The sequence below is a fragment of the Psammomys obesus genome, unplaced genomic scaffold (assembly GCF_907164565.1).
Source record: "Psammomys obesus unplaced genomic scaffold, mPsaObe1.curated_primary_1811, whole genome shotgun sequence".
In the NCBI taxonomy this organism is placed as follows: Eukaryota; Metazoa; Chordata; class Mammalia; order Rodentia; family Muridae; genus Psammomys; species Psammomys obesus.
In genome coordinates, this window is record NW_026587216.1 from 8,686,343 (window position 1) to 8,706,176 (window position 19,834).

General features: G+C 37.5%; 1 protein-coding gene across 1 annotated transcript in view; it reads left to right on the plus strand.

The window, feature by feature from the left end:
* Nucleotides 1–19,834, plus strand: part of LOC129673534 (potassium/sodium hyperpolarization-activated cyclic nucleotide-gated channel 1) — a 187,575-nt gene that overhangs the window by 122,611 nt on the left and 45,130 nt on the right. The window contains exon 4 of the mRNA XM_055603382.1: nt 9,458–9,698. Coding sequence (XP_055459357.1) covers nt 9,458–9,698 — 241 coding nt within the window. The remainder of the gene's footprint in view (nt 1–9,457; nt 9,699–19,834) is intronic.

Here is a 19,834-nt window from a genome sequence, read left to right on the forward strand (position 1 = left end):
TTTTTAATTGTTAATATATATTATTATTAATATGTTGCCTTAAATGCTTTAAGTAATGAGCTCATGTGTATGACTTCCTTAAAAGTAAGGCCAGTTAAAATTAACTTTGGTCAGTCATTTCAATCTACTCCTTTTTCATGGAGCTGAGAATCTAAACAGTATTTTACATGGATCGAACTATACCATGATCCAACATTAGTCTATAGAAGTTAAATATTATGTCCCCAACAGGGGAAGTCTCAGTAACAGGGAGGACAATATGAGACCTCACTAAGTGTTTCTACTTTCTTTCTTGTCTATGAGAAAGAAGGAATTCAGAAATAAGAGAAAGTAAAGAATTTTGGAAGCTTTATTACAGACAGAAGCCCATACTCAAATGGAAGAGAAGAGCATCAAAGGAATGGATGCTTTTTAGGCTATGTCCTTAGTGGCAAGGTTTAGAGAAGGAGTGAGTGTTTGCTGATTTTTCTGCTTTTTCAGAGGGCCCAGGTTCAGTTCCTAGCACCCATTTGGCAGCCCACAGCTCTGTAACTACAGTTTTAACAACTATGACATCCTTTTCCTGGTTTCTGTGGGCACTGCTCACACATGGTATAGATGTGTACATGTGCTAAAAAAAGAATATAGATACAGTCCTTCTTTTTTCCCTGAAGAAGGGGTGAGTTATTCATGACTTAATTGGGGAGAGGTTAGAAATTCCAGGAATGGATTGGGCTTGTTCCAGAATGCGGTTACTCTTTGCCTTTTATGGAAATTTAAGACGTGGTGTGACAGATGCATGACCTCATCAGAAAAATCTACAAAGCCAATGATATAGAGATGCAAGAATAAAGAAATAAAGGATAGTTTTCAGTATTTCACCTGTCTATGTCAGTCACAGCTGGTCTTCAGTCTTCAAGTGGTTTTCATGAGCTATCATTTGGCATCTTTCTCTAATGCAGGTCTGTGATTGTTTCAACTCAGAGGCCCCATACAGCTTAGCCCTCTTCCCATATGCCTCTCTAACCCACTGCACTTTTACTTCATGTTTGTCATTCAGAAAGTGTCATTGTAGATCCAGATGTCTAGAAATGCATCATGCCATTCTCTTAAAATACAGGTCATCGGTCATTTTATAATACTGGTCACTGTTCAACAGAAATGTAATTAGAATCATAAATCACTTTAAATTTTCCAACATTTATATTATTGATGAAAAGAAATGTGAATTTGTATACAATATATTCTTTAAATGTAATTTCGAGATGCAGTCAATATAAAATCATTGTTGAAGTGAGAGTTTTTTCAAGCACACAGTCTAGAACACATTTTTGTTTTGTTTTGTTTTATTTTGTTTTGTTTTGTTTTGTTTTTATAACACATCTTGATTTGGATGCAAAATTTTCCTCAGGAACAACCTATATGCTGAGTGTGTTTGCCTGGCCAAGATCTTCCAGATACATTTTTCTAAATAACTAAATTGACAGGTTTTGAACTTTACACTTAAACTGATTAGAATTCAGTAAGCTGAAAATTCAATTTGTCAGACATACTAGACACACTTCAGTTGTTTAGTAACTCTCTTTGTCTGGTGAACCCCATGGTGGAAAACAAGGCTCTAAAATGCCAGACTATTTCCCTATAAATTGGCTTCGTCTCCTGAATTTTATGTCATTTTTGTTGAATCACCTTTTTCAGACCTATTTGGCTCATCTCTATGATCCTGATAGTAATGTGATTGTTTTTTGGATTTTTTTTAAAAGTATAATTAAATGTGAAGACATAGTATTAAAAAAAAAATGATGGATCATCATCACTGTAATGATGAAGCATTCTTGATAAGCCATAAACCAGTGGCACATACACTCTTTTTAGTAGTAATTCCTTTGGAAAATTACTGAAGGCTACCATGTAGACCGTAGTTACACAGTGTCTTAGTTGCTGTTGTTGCGATGAAATACCATGGTAGAAGCAGTATGCAGAGGAAAGAGTTTATTTGGCTTACACTCCATATCACTGTTACTGAAGGAGGTCAGGACAGGAGCTCAAACAGGACTCAAACAGGTTCCTGGAGGTAGGAGCTGATGCAGAGGCCATGGAGGAGCCATGCTTACTTGTTTGTTCCCTACGACTTTCTCAGTCTGCCTTCCATAGAACACAGAACCGCCAGCCCAGTGATGTCCAGCCCCACAATGGGCTAGGCCTTTCGCCATTCATCACTAACTTCAAAACATGCCCTACAAATTTATCTGATTACAACCCAGCCTTAAGGCGGCATTTTCTCAGTTGAGGTTCCCTCCTTTCAGATGACTATAGCTTGTGTCTAACCAACATGGCCATCCAGCACAACGTGCTTATGTGTGCATTTAACCTCAGCATGCTCAGGGCAGTCACCTGTGGCCTGTTTCCTTAACAATCCAAACGTGTTTATTGTTTAATTAAATTCTTATCACGTCATCTCTCCCCCTCCCTCTTAATTAGCCCACATGCTGCTTCCCTACCAAGTCCACAGTGTCATCTGCTTTAGCCATTGTTGTTGCATATGCATATCAACGTGAATACAATCTGCCCCATCTGTGCAGAGATTCTTGCATACAGAAATTTCTGGGGTTGCATTTCTTGAATGCATACATTCTGCAGATAGCCAGCCATGGATTGTCCAGTGCTTCATACATGACTATGTCACTGAATTACAAAGTAAATACATTTGTTATGCTTCATAATATTTGCTTTTTTTCTGCCCTGAACTGTCATGGAAGTTTCATGAGGGAGAAAAAGAAAACACTTCCTGTTTACCCAATACCTAAATGATTATATGAGTCAAAATTAATACATGAAATAAAATTTTTATTAGTGTTCCAAAAAGTTTTGATTAAATATATTAAAGTGGCTATTGACTGAGGTACACTCTGAATTGCACATAATAAAATGAAAGTAAGTTTTTTGTAAATATATTATTAATATAATTACAAACTTTTAAATATACCACAATAATAAATTAATCATTATTAAATATTGTCAAGAAGATATGTACACTACATGAGACATGATATTCAAAGTACTTAAAATTAGTCTAAAACAGGCATTTGAGAAAAATGAAAGGATAGTCTCAAATGTGTAAAATTGTAATGAACTTATGTCAAAAGTAATTTTAGTTTTTCATTTTAATGCTCAGACAGTTGTAAGCATGAAGGTTGGGACTGTGTGGGCAACCAGATTTTGTGACTTTGATCTAAATGACATAGTGAGTCTGAATAAACTTGGTTAATTTCACTGACTATACTTTGATCTCTGTGAACTGGGCCATGGCTTTCCCCTATTTAAGTCTGTTCTCTCCTGCATATGTGGGAATAGGAAAACAAATTTACATTTATTCTTAAATTATTTTCTCATAACAGAAAAGGAAAACTTTGTAAGTAAGTAGATAATTAGTGAGTTTTGTTTTATGTCCCTGTCTTCTGCATCCCTAACTTGCACTCAGATTAAATTGTAATGTTCCACATGGGATTTTACCAAAAGAGCCAGGCATGCCTACTATTTTAAAAAAAGCAGCTGAAATAGTTTTTTATTATTAATTACAGTTTATTCACTTTGTATCCCAGCTGTAGCCCCTCCCTCATCCTTCCCAAGCCCACCCTCCCTCATCTCCTTTTATGCACCTCTCCAAGTCCACTGATAGGGGAAGTCCTCCTCCCCTCCCCTCTGATTCTATCCTATCAGGTCTCATCAGGACTGTCCGCATTGTCTTCTGTGGCCTGGCAAGGCTGCTCCACCTTCAGGGGAGATCAAAGAGCAGGCCACTGAGTTCAATCAGAGACGGTCCCTGTTCCCATAACTAGGGAACCCACTTGGAGACCTAGCTACCATGGGCTACATCTGTGCGTCCAGTTGTGGTGTTACACGCTGGTAGGATTTACTGAAGGAGGCAGAAGCAGGAGGATCATGAATTGAAATAGTTTTTCAAGAAAGAAATAAAAAGAAGCTACTGACAATATATGAAGGTTTTTGGTTTTTTACAGTGGACCTAATGGAACAAGACATGACTCGAAAAAGGAGAACTTTCCCAACACCAACCAACATCGTGGGGAACCCCCCTTTTCTGAGGGGTAGGGGAAGGGGATGGTAGGGGAAGGGGGTGGAAGAAGAGGAAGGGATTGTGAGACTGAAAGGAGAGCAGGTAGGGGGGCTAAGATCAAGCAGTAAAGTAAGTCAGTCAGTCAGTAAGTAGGTAAAAAAAGTACATAGGAAAGTAATTAAGACAGTGCTAAGGTTCAAGTCTCTTACTTAATACTTTATAAATCATAAATTTTATAACAACAAACCTGTTTTGGGTAATTTTTGCTGACCCACTTCTTCAAAGATATTAAGACATTTTTACTGAGCACTCTCTCTAAGTTCTTAGAAGACAGCTATCATGTCTTCTGCACAGTATAAAAATATTGAGCATGTGTTGTGGTCCTTTTATCCCCCGCAGGCCATTGGCTATCTGTCCACAGGGACAAAAGGAGCAGAAGCAGTGAATGGGGTTCGGAAAGCCATGAACACAAAGGACAAGACTACGGAGACCAGCTGCAGAAAGGCAGCTCATTTTAGTTTTTTAGGAATGAGGCGTAGAAAAGTTCTTAGGGCTATAGGGCTGATTTGTCATAGCATAGTACTTAATTATCATTCGGTCAGGCAAAGAAACAGAACTCATGTTTAAAATAATGTTATATTACATAATGAAAGTAGAAAGTAGAACAGTATATTTTTCTTGGAAACTTAATTTGCAGGCAAATGGATGGAACTAGAAAAGATCACCCTGAGTGAGGTGAAACAGAAAGAGAGGCATGGTATATACTCACTTATAAGCAGATATTAGCCATATAGTATAGGATAGCCATACTAAAATCTACAGACCTAAAGAAGCTAAACATTAAGGAGGACCTTAGGGAAGATGCTTAAATCTCATTCAGAATGCAAACAAGATAGACACCAAAAGACATGGAAAAGAGGAAACAGGATGTGAACCTATTATAGATGGTCCTCTGAAAGGCTCCACCCAACAGGGGATCAAAGCGGATGCTGAGAATCACAGCCAAACTTTGGGCAGAGTGCAGGGGGTCTTATAGGGGTGAGAGAGATAGAAGGACATGGAGAGGACAGGAGCCCCACAAGGAAATAAACAAAGCTAAAAAAATCTGAGCCCGGTGCTGCTGCAGAGACAAATACGCCAACCAAGGACGGTGCATGGAGAGGACCTAGACCCCCTGCTCAGATGTAGCCTATTGGCAGTTTAGTCTCCATGTGGGTTCCTGATTAAGGGGAGCAGGGGCTGCCTCTGTCATGAACTTATTTGCCTGCTCTTTGATCACGTGCCCCTGTTGATGCAACGTTACCAGGCCACAGAGGAAGAGGATCCAGGCAGTCCTGATAAAACTTGATAAACTAGGATTAGATGGCAGGGAAGGAAACCTCCCCCTTTCAGTGGACTAGGGAAAGGGAACAAGGGAGAGAAGAGGAAGGCAGGGTGGGACTGGGAGAAGCTAGGGAAGAAACTTCAATCAGGATATGTAATGCATAAATTGTGAAAAAAAATTTTAAAAAGCACTTAAATTAAAAACATTACTATTACATAAATAATTTTAATAATATTCATTTGAAGGAAATTTTCATAAAGAAATATTTTGGTTTTCCCTCTTTTTGCTGATGTGAATAGAGTGAAACATGTTTCAAACTTTAAGCAAATTTTGTTTTTGATTAATATAAACCATAGAAACATAAAACAGTACGGTTAAGTCTCTTAAGATATCTATACAATTTATGCTCATATTGACAAGATCATTAACCACAGAACAATGTGATGTATTTAAATGTTGACTAAAAAGTATTTTCTCCTTTTTAAGCGAATTAATTATTTAAAGAAAAACATTTAAGTACTATGACAAAACATCTCATTTATACTCAATATAGTGAGTAGTTATTTCATCTATTAGTTATTCTTTCCAGGATAGTATTCCAGTTGTAGAAATGCCCAAAGACTGTAGAGGTAGTCCCTCTACACCTTGTCCATCTTCTTACTTTCAGTATTATTAATTACTGTGGAGTTTGTGCCACATTCTTTTGATACAGTCTAAATATCATTCATATTTCAGTAGTTTTTTAATCAAACTCTTGCTCCATGGTCTCATCCAGAACACCACACCTCACTTAGTTACCCTTTCTCATGGACGTCTTCTAAGCTCAGAGCGTCTTCTGACTGTCTTGGATATGAGAACTGTCAAATACTGTGTAGAATGGCTTTAAGTTTGGATTTGACATTTATTATTATTATTATTATTATTATTATTATTATTATTATTATTAAACCATGATTAAAGATGTTAGGGAAAAATGGCAGGAACCAAACACCCTTCTATAACACTGCATAAAAGATCATTCGGTCAAAAGTAGGGATATTTCAGTCAGTTTAATTCAAAGAACATCAATGAAATAATTTCTGTTTTAGTACTTCCTCTGAATTAAAATTACTGGAAAAAAAAAGAAAAATAAAAAAATTAGAAGCTAAACAAAATAACAGTAATAAGAGAATTGTATTAAATGTGACATTTGGTCTACATTAGCCAAACCTAAATAGTGCATAGTGAACTCTATAATGAACTATAGGGCAATGTTGATCATTTCAGCTAATGCTGAAAGAGTGCTGGAGTCTAGGTATGCTTCTGTAACAGGCTTTAGCTCCTAGGGAACACTACTTAAACATACATCTATATTAATGAGGAATGGGAAAATAGAAGGAAGGATGGAAGGAAAGATGGAAAGAAGAGAGGACTAAAAAGACAGGAGAGGAAAGAAGAATAGAGGCTTTAGTTATGGTAAGAAAAAAAGTATTCAAAACGATTGATTTTATTCTTTTTAAGGGATAGCTACACTGAGAATATATTTGTCATACAAATAGTGTGGGAAACAAATATCCTGTTCATATAAAAGATGTTCTGATACAGTGTAGTAAATACTCCTCTAGATATAATATTGTAAAATAACTGAAAAAAAATGGAGTTAAAAGACAACAGGATCGTGCTATTAAAATAAGAAGATGAGCTTTGAAGAATTAAAGGTTTAATGTGTAAAAAGACAGAATAATACTTTATGGAAACTTAAAATAAATTAAATTTCAGAAGAAGTAAGGGTTCAAAATACTGTGCTTTCGGTCATCAGTTGGGATCATTTTTAAGTTGAATTGAGCCTTTAACTAGTGCACAAAAAAAATTATAAATGTTCATGGAATGTTTAATACATGTATATACTGTGGACTCTTCAACTCAATATAAATGTACCTAGTCTCTTCAAACACTTGTCTTTTATGTCACATTCAAAATTAATTACCCCAGTTTCTAGAAATGTGAGAATATTGTTGTTGCTGTTGTCATCATTATTGTCATCTGGTGCAATAGCACACAAAGAATTTCTTTGTGATACAAAACTCAGTAGCCCTGAGCTCAAATTTGTGTTGTTTCTCTTCTTTTCTGTAAATATTGTTTTTATTTCCTCAATTTAGGGAATAAGATGAGAGCCTTTCCCAAGCCTTTATAACTCCTTCTGAATTCTTGCTGGATGGTTAAACTTACCTGTTTTGTCCCAAACTCTTCTCCAAAGCTGACTGATTCAATTTGGCTTTTTTTTTTTAGCTTCTGACTGAGTTGTTCTACCTAGCCTCAAACTAATTTTGAGACTAGGTTTTAATTTTCTCACTCGTTCTCCTTCTCTGGCTTGTTCTATCTTCACCTGTGTCTAACTTGTTCTCTTTTTAACCTGTCTCTGTAAAACTTGCCTGGTAATTAATTCTCAGTAACAACCTCTCTCCCTGCACTGCTCTTAAGTAGCCTCTCTTTCCTGGGCTTTTCTCGTGAGAATTGGACATTTCTTATCTCTGACTCATTCTGTCAAATCTTTCTCTTATTTGTCACTTTGTGTGCCCCTCAATTAGATGTCACTTTCAAAAATGACTGCATCCTTCTATAAGCAAACTGTACCTTCACTGTTCATGATTAGAAGTATGTACTAAGGGTGTATCTGTATTCTGTCATCCAGAGCATTTGTGCATTCCATCCATCTGGATCACATAGATCTGCAAGGTCTTTGTGTATGATCTCTTGTCAGAGCATCCACTAAAATTTCTCTACAGCTTCTCTTTTAGTTTCTGTAGATCCAGCTGTTTCATATTTCACACTTGAAGAAACTTCCTGCAGCATGTTACTTTCTGTGCTTAGTTTATTTTTAAAATAATGATTTCCAATAACATTCATTCTCACAACGACAGGAATTCATTCTTTTTTTATTTTTTACTGAGTAATTTACATGTTCTGTTGAATATATCTATCTAATTTTATTTATTCAAAACCTAGATTTTTTTTACCTATGCCAAGACAATATTAGGTAATTTTACTAAATAAAATCAAGAAATTTTGTTTTGGCTTTGGCACTAACATATTTTCCCAGGCAAAGCTTTTTTGCTCTAATTTTGTTAATGTCCCTGTTTCATTTTTTGCTTCCTTTCTACCTCTTGGGAGAAGTGACTTTAATTTCTATGCTTCATAACCACCATTGTAAATTCAGCACAACCTTACGTTTTTGATAATTTTTAATGAGAGGTAGCTTGATGCTAGGTTCTTTTACGAAGGAGTTGCCAAGAAACATCATAATGGTAACACTTACATTAGCATTGCTTATCCCAACACCTGTAGTAACGCATTTCCTATATCCCTGTTTTAGCCCAGAAACAAATATTTCTGATCTGAGCTGGAATCTGCAAAAGGAAGACAGATATGTAGATCTTCTGACTGCTAGACAACAAATAATGAGACAGGAAAAAAAAAAAAAAAAAAAGATACCCTCTTTCCAGTTCAGACCCAGCCCCAGTGGGTGATTTGGAAATGGGGTTTGTTCTCACAAAGCAGAAATCCAATTTCATTTACAGTCTTTTACCGATTGCCTTTGGTAATATGTGCTGTCTATTTCCTTTACTCTAATGTGAATGATATTTAAAAAATAAAGTGCAAACTGACTGCATCTGTTCTTCTTTCCTAATCCCTGCTTGTGGGGTACCAGGCAGGTTGTATAGCATCAAGAAGCACAGGATAAGCAACATGATATCTAGTACTTACGGGACTTTGTGTTAAAATCACACATTTTGGCTCTAATTTGAAATAAAGAATAATGTATAAATAAGGGTAATAAATTGATATTTTTATTATTTAATTAACATATTATTATTTATTGTATTTCTCTGCCACACCAGGTGCTGGAATAAAACTTTTAATACAAATTAAAATGAAACCTATTACATTGGTGACATCTGTGGGATACAATTTATTTATCTTTTTACAAATGTAAACAGGCCATTATTCTGTAAACACAAGTTTTTAAATGCCAGCGAGTACTTTTCTCCCAAATATGACTTATATTTCCCTTCTGGTGTGCTCATTCCTGCCTCCCTTAGGAAATAGTCAACTTCAACTGCCGGAAACTGGTGGCTACGATGCCTCTTTTTGCTAATGCGGACCCTAATTTTGTGACGGCCATGCTGAGCAAGCTGAGGTTTGAGGTGTTCCAGCCTGGAGACTACATCATTCGAGAAGGAGCTGTGGGGAAGAAAATGTACTTCATCCAGCACGGTGTTGCTGGGGTCATCACCAAGTCCAGCAAGGAAATGAAGTTGACCGACGGCTCTTACTTTGGAGGTTAGTGAACATACAGCACAAGATAAATCGCACGTCTCTGAAAGGTCTCATGAGGCTTCCAGATATGCCGCGTGTTTTTTAGTTTGAGATATGAGCTTCTGTTTGGATTCTGGCAACAACACGTGGAGGTTATCTATATTTCAGCGTCCCGAGTTCCATGCAGGTGTGTGTATGACTGTACTGATGAGAGCAGAGTTGCAACCACTTTGTCTGGAACCAGATGATGCTGGCTGAAACATACAGGAAGTACACTTTTTCTTTTCTCTTTCCAAAGCTGCCTGGAGTGTTTACTGACTCCTATAGCAGTTTCAGGGGCCTATTATATTGCTCTATCAAGATCTGAGTTTTTGTTAATTTATTTTATTACTTTGTTTTCATATCCACAAGAACTTTCTTCCTTGACTTTTCAATGATTTATGAGTATTGAGAGTAAAGAAGGAAAGTCTAGAGTCTGAGTTTAGATTTATTGCTAGAGGTTTCCATCATCAAAAAAAAAAAGTTGCCATGATCACTGTTGTTCACATATAATTGACAAAAATTCAAAGAGCCAACTGTAGCACTAAACAAGGGAAAGGAATTCATATTGGGGTTGGGCAGTAACTTACAATGCTGAAAAGTCTGGGTATTTGACTTGTTGCCAACATAGCTTATTGTTAAGTATGTGATTATGTTTGTACACACAAAAAGTCTCCTTTAAGAGAGATGGAGGAGACATTGCTGGTGGGAGTGTCAATTTGTACCACCACCAGGAAATTTATCTGGTGCTTTCTCAGGAAATTAGGAATAGTGCTACCTCAAGATCCAGCTATACCACCCCTGGGAATATATCCAAAAGATGCTCAAGTATAAAACAGGGACATTTGCTCAACCATATTCATAGCAACTTTATTCATAAAAGCCAGAACCTGGAAACAACCCAGATACCCCTCAATGGAGGAATGGATACAGAAACTGTGGTACATTTACACAATGAAATACTACTCAGCTATTAAAAACAAGGAAATCATGAAATTTGCAGGCAAATGGTGAGATCTAGAAAAGATCATCCTGAGTGAGGTATCCCAGGAGCAGAAAGACACACATGGTATATACTCACTTTTAAGTGGGTACTATACATATAATATAGGATAAACATTCTAAAATCTATAGTCCTAAAGAAGCTAAATAACAAAGAAGACCCTAGGGAAGATGTTCAATCCTCATTCAGAAGAACAAACACGATAGATATCAGAAGAAGAAGAAGACAGTGAACAGGACATGAGCGTACCACGGAGGGCCTCTGAAAGACTCTACTGATTGAGGTATTGAAACCGAGGCTGGATGCACAGCCAAACTTTGGGCAGAGTGCAGGCTATCTTAAGAAAGAAGGGGGAGACAGAAAGAGGGGACAGGAGCTCCAAAAGGAGACCAACAGAGCCATAAGCTGAGCCCTGGGGGCCCTGAAGAGAATTATACCTCAACCAAGGACAATGCATGGAGAGGAGACCTAAAACCCTGGCTCAGATGTAGCCCATAGACCCAGTCTCCAAGTGGGGTTCCTAGTAAGGAGAGCATAGACTTTATCTATCATGAACTGTGATAGAGTGGCAGGCTCTGTGATCACCTCCCCATAGGGGTTGCAGTCTTGCCAGACCAGAGAGGAAGACATTCCTGATGAGACCTGATAGGTCTCATAGAAGAGGAAGAGGACCTCCCTTTTCAGTGGACTAGGGGAGGGGTATAGGTGGAGGAGACTGGGATTGAGAGGAGATGAGGAAGGGGACAACAGCTGGGATACAAATTGAATGAATTGTTATAAATGATAATAACAAAAAATTTTAAAAAATGATATATGTAGATCTATAGGTTCAGATATATAATTTTTCTTAAAAATAGGAGAGAAGGAGGGAGGATAGAACTGGGAGGAGACAAAGAAGGGGGTATAGAGGGGATACAAAGTATAATAAATTGTAGTAAGTAAGTAAGTAAATAAAGAAAGAAATAAATTTTAAAAAAAAATACCAACAAAAAATTGAGAGAGAGAGCAGAGTTACCATCTGTGTATTTTAAGGAGGGTGTGTGATTATAAAATGACTGCTCAGGAAATACATTGAAAAAAAACTTGGAAATTTTAAAGCACATTATGATTAACACTGGTTTTGTGGGGACAACTAGATGGTGCAGCAGGTAAAGTTACTTGCTGACAAAACAGGTGACCTGAGTTGGATCCCTGAAATCCACATGGTGGAAGAGGAGAACTGACCCCCACAGGCTGTCCCCTGACCTCCACACATGCACTTTTGCACATACATGTCCTTAAGATGAGATAAACAGATAAGTATATAAGTAAGTAATAAACACAAACGAATATAAGAATGGGTTTGTGTTAAATTGACAAGCTTTGTGAATTCAAAGCATCTTTTAATTACCTTAGAGTTATATTTGGTAACATGAACAGGCTTTTCTGAAAAAGCTAGGTTGGGATAGGTTCAACCACTGGCAGAGTTAGCATACCAGCGATGGTCACTTTGTTGAGACGCAAGATCATTCCCAGGATGATAATAATTTTCCAATTGAATGGCTCAGTGATGCAGCACCTCTGTCTGTGAGTGAGACACAGGTATAAATCTGTTGTTATTGTGGTGAGCTGTATGACCTTCTAAGCTACTTTGGATACTAGCTTTTGCAAATCTTTTAGGAAAATAAATTCAACTCAATCTAGGTGTAATAATTTCATAACAAACAATTTGAATGTCCACGAAAAACAACTTTTATAAGCTGGAGTACAGTTGTATGTATATACTTTGCCTTCATTCTTACAGACTCCATGGACTTCAAGATGCGCTAAGGTCGTTATCTATTTCTCCATCCCTCTCAGTGGCTTCGTTTCATGCAGTTATAGTATGCTTAGAGCTGTTTGTCACACTCTGCACAGTCCCCAGTGACTCAGGGTTTCTGCTGCTGAGAGGAAACAACATGATCACAAGGCAAGGTGGGGAGGAAATGGTTTATTTGGCTTACACTTCCATAGGAACTGAAACAGGGCAGGCACCTGGAGGCAGGAGCTGACGCAGAAGTCATGGAGGTGAGCTGCTTACTGGCTTATTTACCATGGCTTGCTCAGCTGCTTTTTATAGAACCCTAGACAACCAGCCCAGGGCTGTCACTACCCATACTGAGCCAGGCCCTTCTCCATTCAATTGATAATTAAGAAAATGCTCTACTGGCTTGCCCTCATTCCGGCCCTATGCAGGAATTTTTTGAATCAAGTTTTCCTCCTCTCAGGTGACTGAAGTTTGTGTCACGTTGACACAGATACAGTTGGCACAGCTAATAATTGAATTGCTTCTAAGTTCACACATAATAAAACTTAGACTGTGTTAAAGAATTCCATAGATTTTCACAGATGCTCATTATCCGGTATATACCATTATTTTAATGCAAATCTCATTACTCCTTAAAAAGAAGGAAGAAAGACATCCCATGTGCGTCACATGATACTGTCTCTTCCAGAGCCTATGACAATGACTGCTCTATTTAAATTGAACTTTCAAGTTCAATTCTAAGATGCAATTATGAAGGAAATTGAGGGGTTTGGCATTCACCTTTTATGAAATGAACTTAATGTGATCTAATATTAGTTATAGGAGCTATGTTACTAATTCTTTGGGTTTGCTTCATAGACAATCTTGTTTTCTCCATGAATAGATTTTTTTCCTGCATTCTTTATTGACATACATGTAAATTCCTCTTACTGCTATGTCATTGGCAGATATTACCAGGATTCTGTTGAATTAAAACAGTTTAAAGAACGTCCTTATGGGGCTAGAAAGATGGCTCAGAAGTTAAGAACACTGGCTGCAGGGCTAGATGGTTTCAGCTCCAAATTCCACCAGACCTTCAAAGAAAAGCTAACAACAATATTCTTCAAACTATTCCACAAAATAGAAACAGAAGGAACACTACCAAACTCATTCTATGAAGCCACAGTCACCTTGGTACCTAAACCTCACAAAGGCCCAAGAAAGAAAGAGAATTTCAGGCCAATCTCCCTCATGAACATTGTTGCAAAAATACTCAACAAAAACTTGCAAACCAAATCCAAGAACACGTCAAAGATATTATACACTATGACCAAGTAGGCTTCCTCACAGGCATACAGGGGTGGTTCAATATATGGAAATCAATCAATGTGATCCACCACATAAACAAACTGAAGGAGAAAAACCACATGATCATCTCCTTAGATACTGAAAAGGCATTTGACAAAATTCAACATCCATTCATGTTTAAAGTATTGGAGAGATCAGGTATACAAGGCACATACCTGAACATAGTAAAGGCAATATACAGCAAGCCTATAGCCAACATCAAAATCAATGGAGAGAAACTTAAATCATTCCCACTGAAATCAGGGCAAGGCAAGGCTGTCCACTCTCTCCATATCTCTTCAACATTGTTCTTGAAGTCATAGCTAGAGCAATAAGACAATTGAAGGAGATCAAGGGGATACAAATTGGAAAGGAAGAAGTCAAAGTATCACTCCTACAGCTGATTAACACCTTCAGCAAAGTGGCTGGATACAAAATTAACTCAAAAAAATCAGTAGCCCTCCTGTATACAAAAGACAAAAGGGCAGGAAAGAAATTAGGGAAACAACACCCTTCACAATATCCACAAAGGACATAAAGTACCTTGTTGTGAACCTAACCATGCAAGTCAACGACTTGTATGAAAAAAATTTCTAGTCTCTGAAGAAAGAATTAGAAGATATCAGAAGATGGAAAGGTCTCCCATGCTCATGGCTTGGCAATATAGTAAAAATGGCCATCTTAACAAAAGCAATCTACAGATTCAATGCAATTCCCATCAAACTACCAACACAATTCTTTACAGACCTTGAAAGAAAAATTCTCACCTTCATATGGAACAACAAGAAACCCAGAATTGCTAAAAACAATTCTCTACAGTAAAATATCTTCAGGAGGTATCTCCATCCCTGATCCCAAGCTGTACTATAGAGCAAAAATACTGAAAACTGCATGGTACTGGCATAGAAACAGACTGGTGGATCAATGGAATTGAATAGAAGACCCTGAAATAAATCCACACACTTGTGGACACCTGATTTTTGACAAAGATACCAAATCCACACAATGGAAAAAAGACAGCATCTTCAACAAATGGTGCTGGTCTAACTGGATGTCTACATGTAGAAAAATGCAAAGAGATCCATAATTATCACCCTGCACAAAACTAAAGTCCAAGTGGATCAAAGATATCAACATAAAACCAGACACACTAAACCGCTTAGAAGAAAAAGTGGGGAATACCCTTGAACTCATTGGCACAGGAGATAACTTCCTGAACAGAACACCAACAGCACAGGATTTAAGAGCAACGATCAATAAATGGGACCTCATGAAACTGAAAAGCTTCTGTAAAGCAAAGGACACTGTCCTTAGAACAAAACAACACCCTACAGATTGGGAAAGGATCTTCACCAACCCTATATCTGACAGAGGGCTAATATCCAGTATATATAAAGAACTAAAGAAGTTAAACAGCAAAAAATCAAGTAATCCAATTAAAAAATGGAGTACAGAGCTAAAGAGAGAATTCTCTGAAGAGGAATATTGAATGGCAGAGAAGCACTTAAAGAAATGCTCAACCTCATTAGCCATCAGGGAAATGCAAATCAAAACGACCCTAAGATTTCACCTTACACCTATCAGAATGGATAAGATCAAAAACTCAAGTGATAACACATGCTGGAGAGGTTGTGGAGAAAGGGGAACTCTCCTCCACTGCTGGTGGGAATGTAAACTTGTACAACCACTCTGGAAAGCAATCTGCCGCTTTCCCAGACAACTAGGAATAGCGCTTCCTCAAGATCCAGCTATACCACTCCTAGGCATATATCCAATAGATTCTCAAGTACACAATAAGGACATTTGCTCAACCATGTTTGTAGCAGCCTTATGTGTAATAGCCAGCAGCTGGAAACAGCCCAGATGCTCCTCAGTGGAGGAGTGGATGCACAAATTGTGGTACATCTTCACAATGGAATATTACTCAGCAATAAAAACAAGGAAATCATGAAATTTGCAGGTAAATGGTAGGATCTGGCAAAGATCATCCTGAGTGAGCTATCCCAAAAGTAGAAAGATGCACATGGTATATACTCACTCATATAGACATATAATATAGGGTAAACCTACTAAAATCTGTACACCTAAAGAAACTAATCAAGAGGAAGGACTCTTGCTAAAATGCTCAAATCCTATCCAGAAAGGCAAAGAGGCTGGAAATCAGAAGAAGGAGAAAAGAGGGAACAAGTCAGGAGCCTGACCCAGAGGACCTCTGAAAAGCTCTGCCCTGCAGACTATCAATGTAGATGCTGAGACTTATGGACAACCTTTGGGCAGAGTCCAGGGAATTTTATGAAAGAAGTGGGAAACAGTAAGATCTGGAGAGGACAGGAACTCCTCAAACAGAGCAACAGAACCAAAAAATCTGAGCACAGGGGTCTTTCCTGAGACTGATACTCCAACCAAGGACTATCCATGGAGATAACCTAAGACCCCTGGACAGATGTAGCCCATGGCAGTTCAGTACCCAAGTGGGTTCCATTGTAATAGGAACAGGGCTGTCTCTGATATGAACTGATTGGCCTGTTCTTTAATTACCTCTCCCTGAGGGGGAAGCAGCATTTCCAGGCCACAGCAGAAGCCAATGCAGCCAATCCTGATGAGACCTAATTGACTAGGATCGAACGAAGGAAAAGAAGACCTCCCCTATCAGTGGATTTGGGGAGGGGCATGCATGCAGAGGGTGGAGGAAAGGAAGGATTGAGATGGGAGGAGGGAGAGAATCACAGGGGGGGGATACAAAGTAAGTAAATTATAATTAATAAAGAAAAAAAAATGTAAAAAAAATAAATAAAATAGGTTAAAATTCAAGAAAGAAAGAAAGAAAGAAAGAAAGAAAGAAAGAAAGGAAGGAAGGAAGGAAGGAAGGAAGGAAGGAAGGAAGGAAGGAAGGAAGGAAGGAAGGAAGGAAGGAAAGAAAGAAAGAAAGGAAAGAAAGAAAGAAACACTGGCTGTTCTTCCAAAGGTCCTGAGTTCAATGAGTTCAATTCCCAGCAACCACATGTTGGCTCACCACCATCTATAATGACATCTGGTGCCCTCTTCTGGCCTGGTTACACACATGAAAGCAGAATACTGTATAAATAATAAATAAATCTAAAAAAAGAATGATACTCATTTGTGAAGACTATGTAAGTTTTTACCATTAAATAAAAACTAATTGAAATGTGTTTTTGAAGTTTTTTTAGGCTTATTGATTATTTTGAGGGAAGTCTCCATAATTATTTCAAATAACAAATGCAATTTTAATCTTGTTCATGTTTGTCTGTTGATTTAAAATACTTTTATTTATTTAAATGTCATGTATTTTTAAATTTTTTTATTAATTATTGTTACAGGTTATTCACTTTGTATCCCAGCTGTGGCCTCCTCCCTTCTAATACTTCCCTCCCTCCCTCTTCTCCTCCTCTGCCCTGCCCCTAGTCCACTGATCAGAGAGGTCCTCCTCTCCTTCCATCTGACCCTAGCCTATCAGGCCTCATCAGGACTGGCTGCATTGTCTTCCTCTGTGGCCTGGTAATGCTGCCCTCCCCTCAGGTGAAGGTGATCAAAGAGCCTGCCACTGAGTTCATGTCAGAGACAGCTCTGAGGGAACCTACTTGGAGACTGAGTCTATGGGCTACACTGGGCAGAGGTTCTAGGTTATCTCCATGCATGGTTCTTGGTTGGAGTATCAGTCTATTCTAAATAAAATGGATCATATTTTCCTTTCATTTCGTAGCTTGTTTTGTAATTGGTTACATTTACTGCTAGATATTGAATTTTGGTTCCTATTTACATTAAACATTTTTAAATTAAGTTATTAAGAAGTTGGATTGGGTTTGCTTATGTGTTGTAATTAATTAATTCCGTGAGAGATAGTGCACTTTTTTTCCCACATAATGTCCTGTCTGGGTTTTTAATTAAATTACTTAGCACTTTAAAAATGGATTTATATTACTTTTTATTTTCCTATTTTATAAAGAATTAGTTTACAGAATTAAATTGCTTCCTTAAATATGTTGTTGAATTTTCTAATAAAAACATTGGAAGCTAGGATTTATTTTTGCAAGGTTATTATATATTTCTTCAATTTCTTTACATCATAGTACAGATAGAATGTTTATTCAGCTTACCCATTCCTTGCTGTGTAAATTTGGTTAATATGATTCATCTACAGTCTTATTTAATGTTCTCATCAATAGAAGTTCCAAGTAAATGAGAATGGGGCAGGTGCTCAATGCCAGTTGGACAAATTTATAGGAATAGAGATACAGGAATGAGTAAGAGATCAAGTATCCTACAAATTACCTTTTAACTTATGATCGCTTAAAGAATCTCAGAAATTCCTAAAATTGTAAGCTACTTTATTAGATGATGAAGAGAAATGCCTTGGGGAAATTAAAGCAGGGACTATAAGAAATGCCTCCCACCTCCTACAACCATGTAAGAAATTAGAATGTAGGCATGTGGGATTAATGGAAGCTCCAGGCTTCTTAGCAATGATGGTAAACCAGGAACAGGCCTATGATGTTTGTCCTCACAGCCGGCTCACATGGCTGGTGACTCAGTGAATGCTCAGATGATTAGGTGATAAGGTGCCACAGGAGAAACTGAGTTCCCAGAGTCTTTGACTCCCCTCGGAAATAAATTTTACAAACTTAACATTCCTTTTACAGGTGAGGAAATTAAAGTCTGTCCTCAGGCATCTGAGTCCTCTGTTCTTTACAATCGTGCCACCCTCTTCTGAGATGATTCCTGAGCCCTAGGTGTAGGGATTGTTTTATAGATGTGTCAACTGGGGATGGACATCCCATTGTTGTGACTTTCTGTAATTATCTCCAGAAAGAAATTTTTTTTTAAAATTAAATAAATAAATAAAGGAAAGTCCTTTGATGGGGGAGGGGGCAGGGTGACATTAGAATAAGTATTTAGAATGGAACTAGGTTACAATGGTTTGGGAAAACAGGAAATCCTCTAGACTCTGTGGCCTCACCACTCCTGGGTAGTCAGTGAGGTTTACAGTACTCAACATGAATTCCTTCTGATTGAATGGACATTAAAGCCAATTACATAGCTGTTGGTTTCTACCAAGTTATAACTCCCACCTTTGGGTGTATCTCATCATGCTGGTCATTACTGTATTTCACATGGGGTAGGAAAACTGCACTTATGAAATATTGCCAGTGTGGTAGGCTAAACAAGACCTGAACTATGACAGTAGACAAGCCAATTTAGATGAAAGAAATCTTATGAGAATTCATCTCTCGAAGAAGAGCTTTGAGAAATTCATGGTTACAGAGAGAGAATTGGTCTTCCTGGGGATAAGCACTCTAATAGGTTATTTAATACCAAGTGGTCAGTCCTAAAAGCATATACATACATATATACATACATGCATGTATGCATGCATACATACATACACATGAACATACATATGAACAGTACTAGATGGATTCAAAAGATTATAGTTATATGTATGTGTATATGTATGTATGTATGTATGTATGTATATGTATAGCAATAAGAATAAAAGATGGGCTGGAGAGATGGCTCAGAGGTTAAGAGCACTGGCTGCTCTTCCAGAGGTCCTGAGTTCAATTCCCAGCAACTACACAATGGCTCACAACCATCTATAATGACATCTGGTGCTCCCTTCTGGCATTCAGATATACATGCAGGCAGAACATTGTATACATACAAAAAGAGGAAAGAAAAAGAATAAAAGATAGAAAACAAATAATAAAATAATAGAAATAATACTTAAAAATAAAGGAGGGTTTGGAGGCAGAAGAAGGGGAATGTAAGAAATATTCATTGAAGAGTAGGATATGATAATAGGGGATTGAAGATGATTATAGTATTATATATGTTTATGAAATTTCATAATGAAACTCATTTTGTACAATTAACAAATGCTAATAAAATGGATTAATTAATCAATATATAATAAATACATAAGCAAATTGAGGCTCATATTAGTATAACTAGCTGTGTACGGGGAAGTAGGTAAATCTCAGCTAAGTG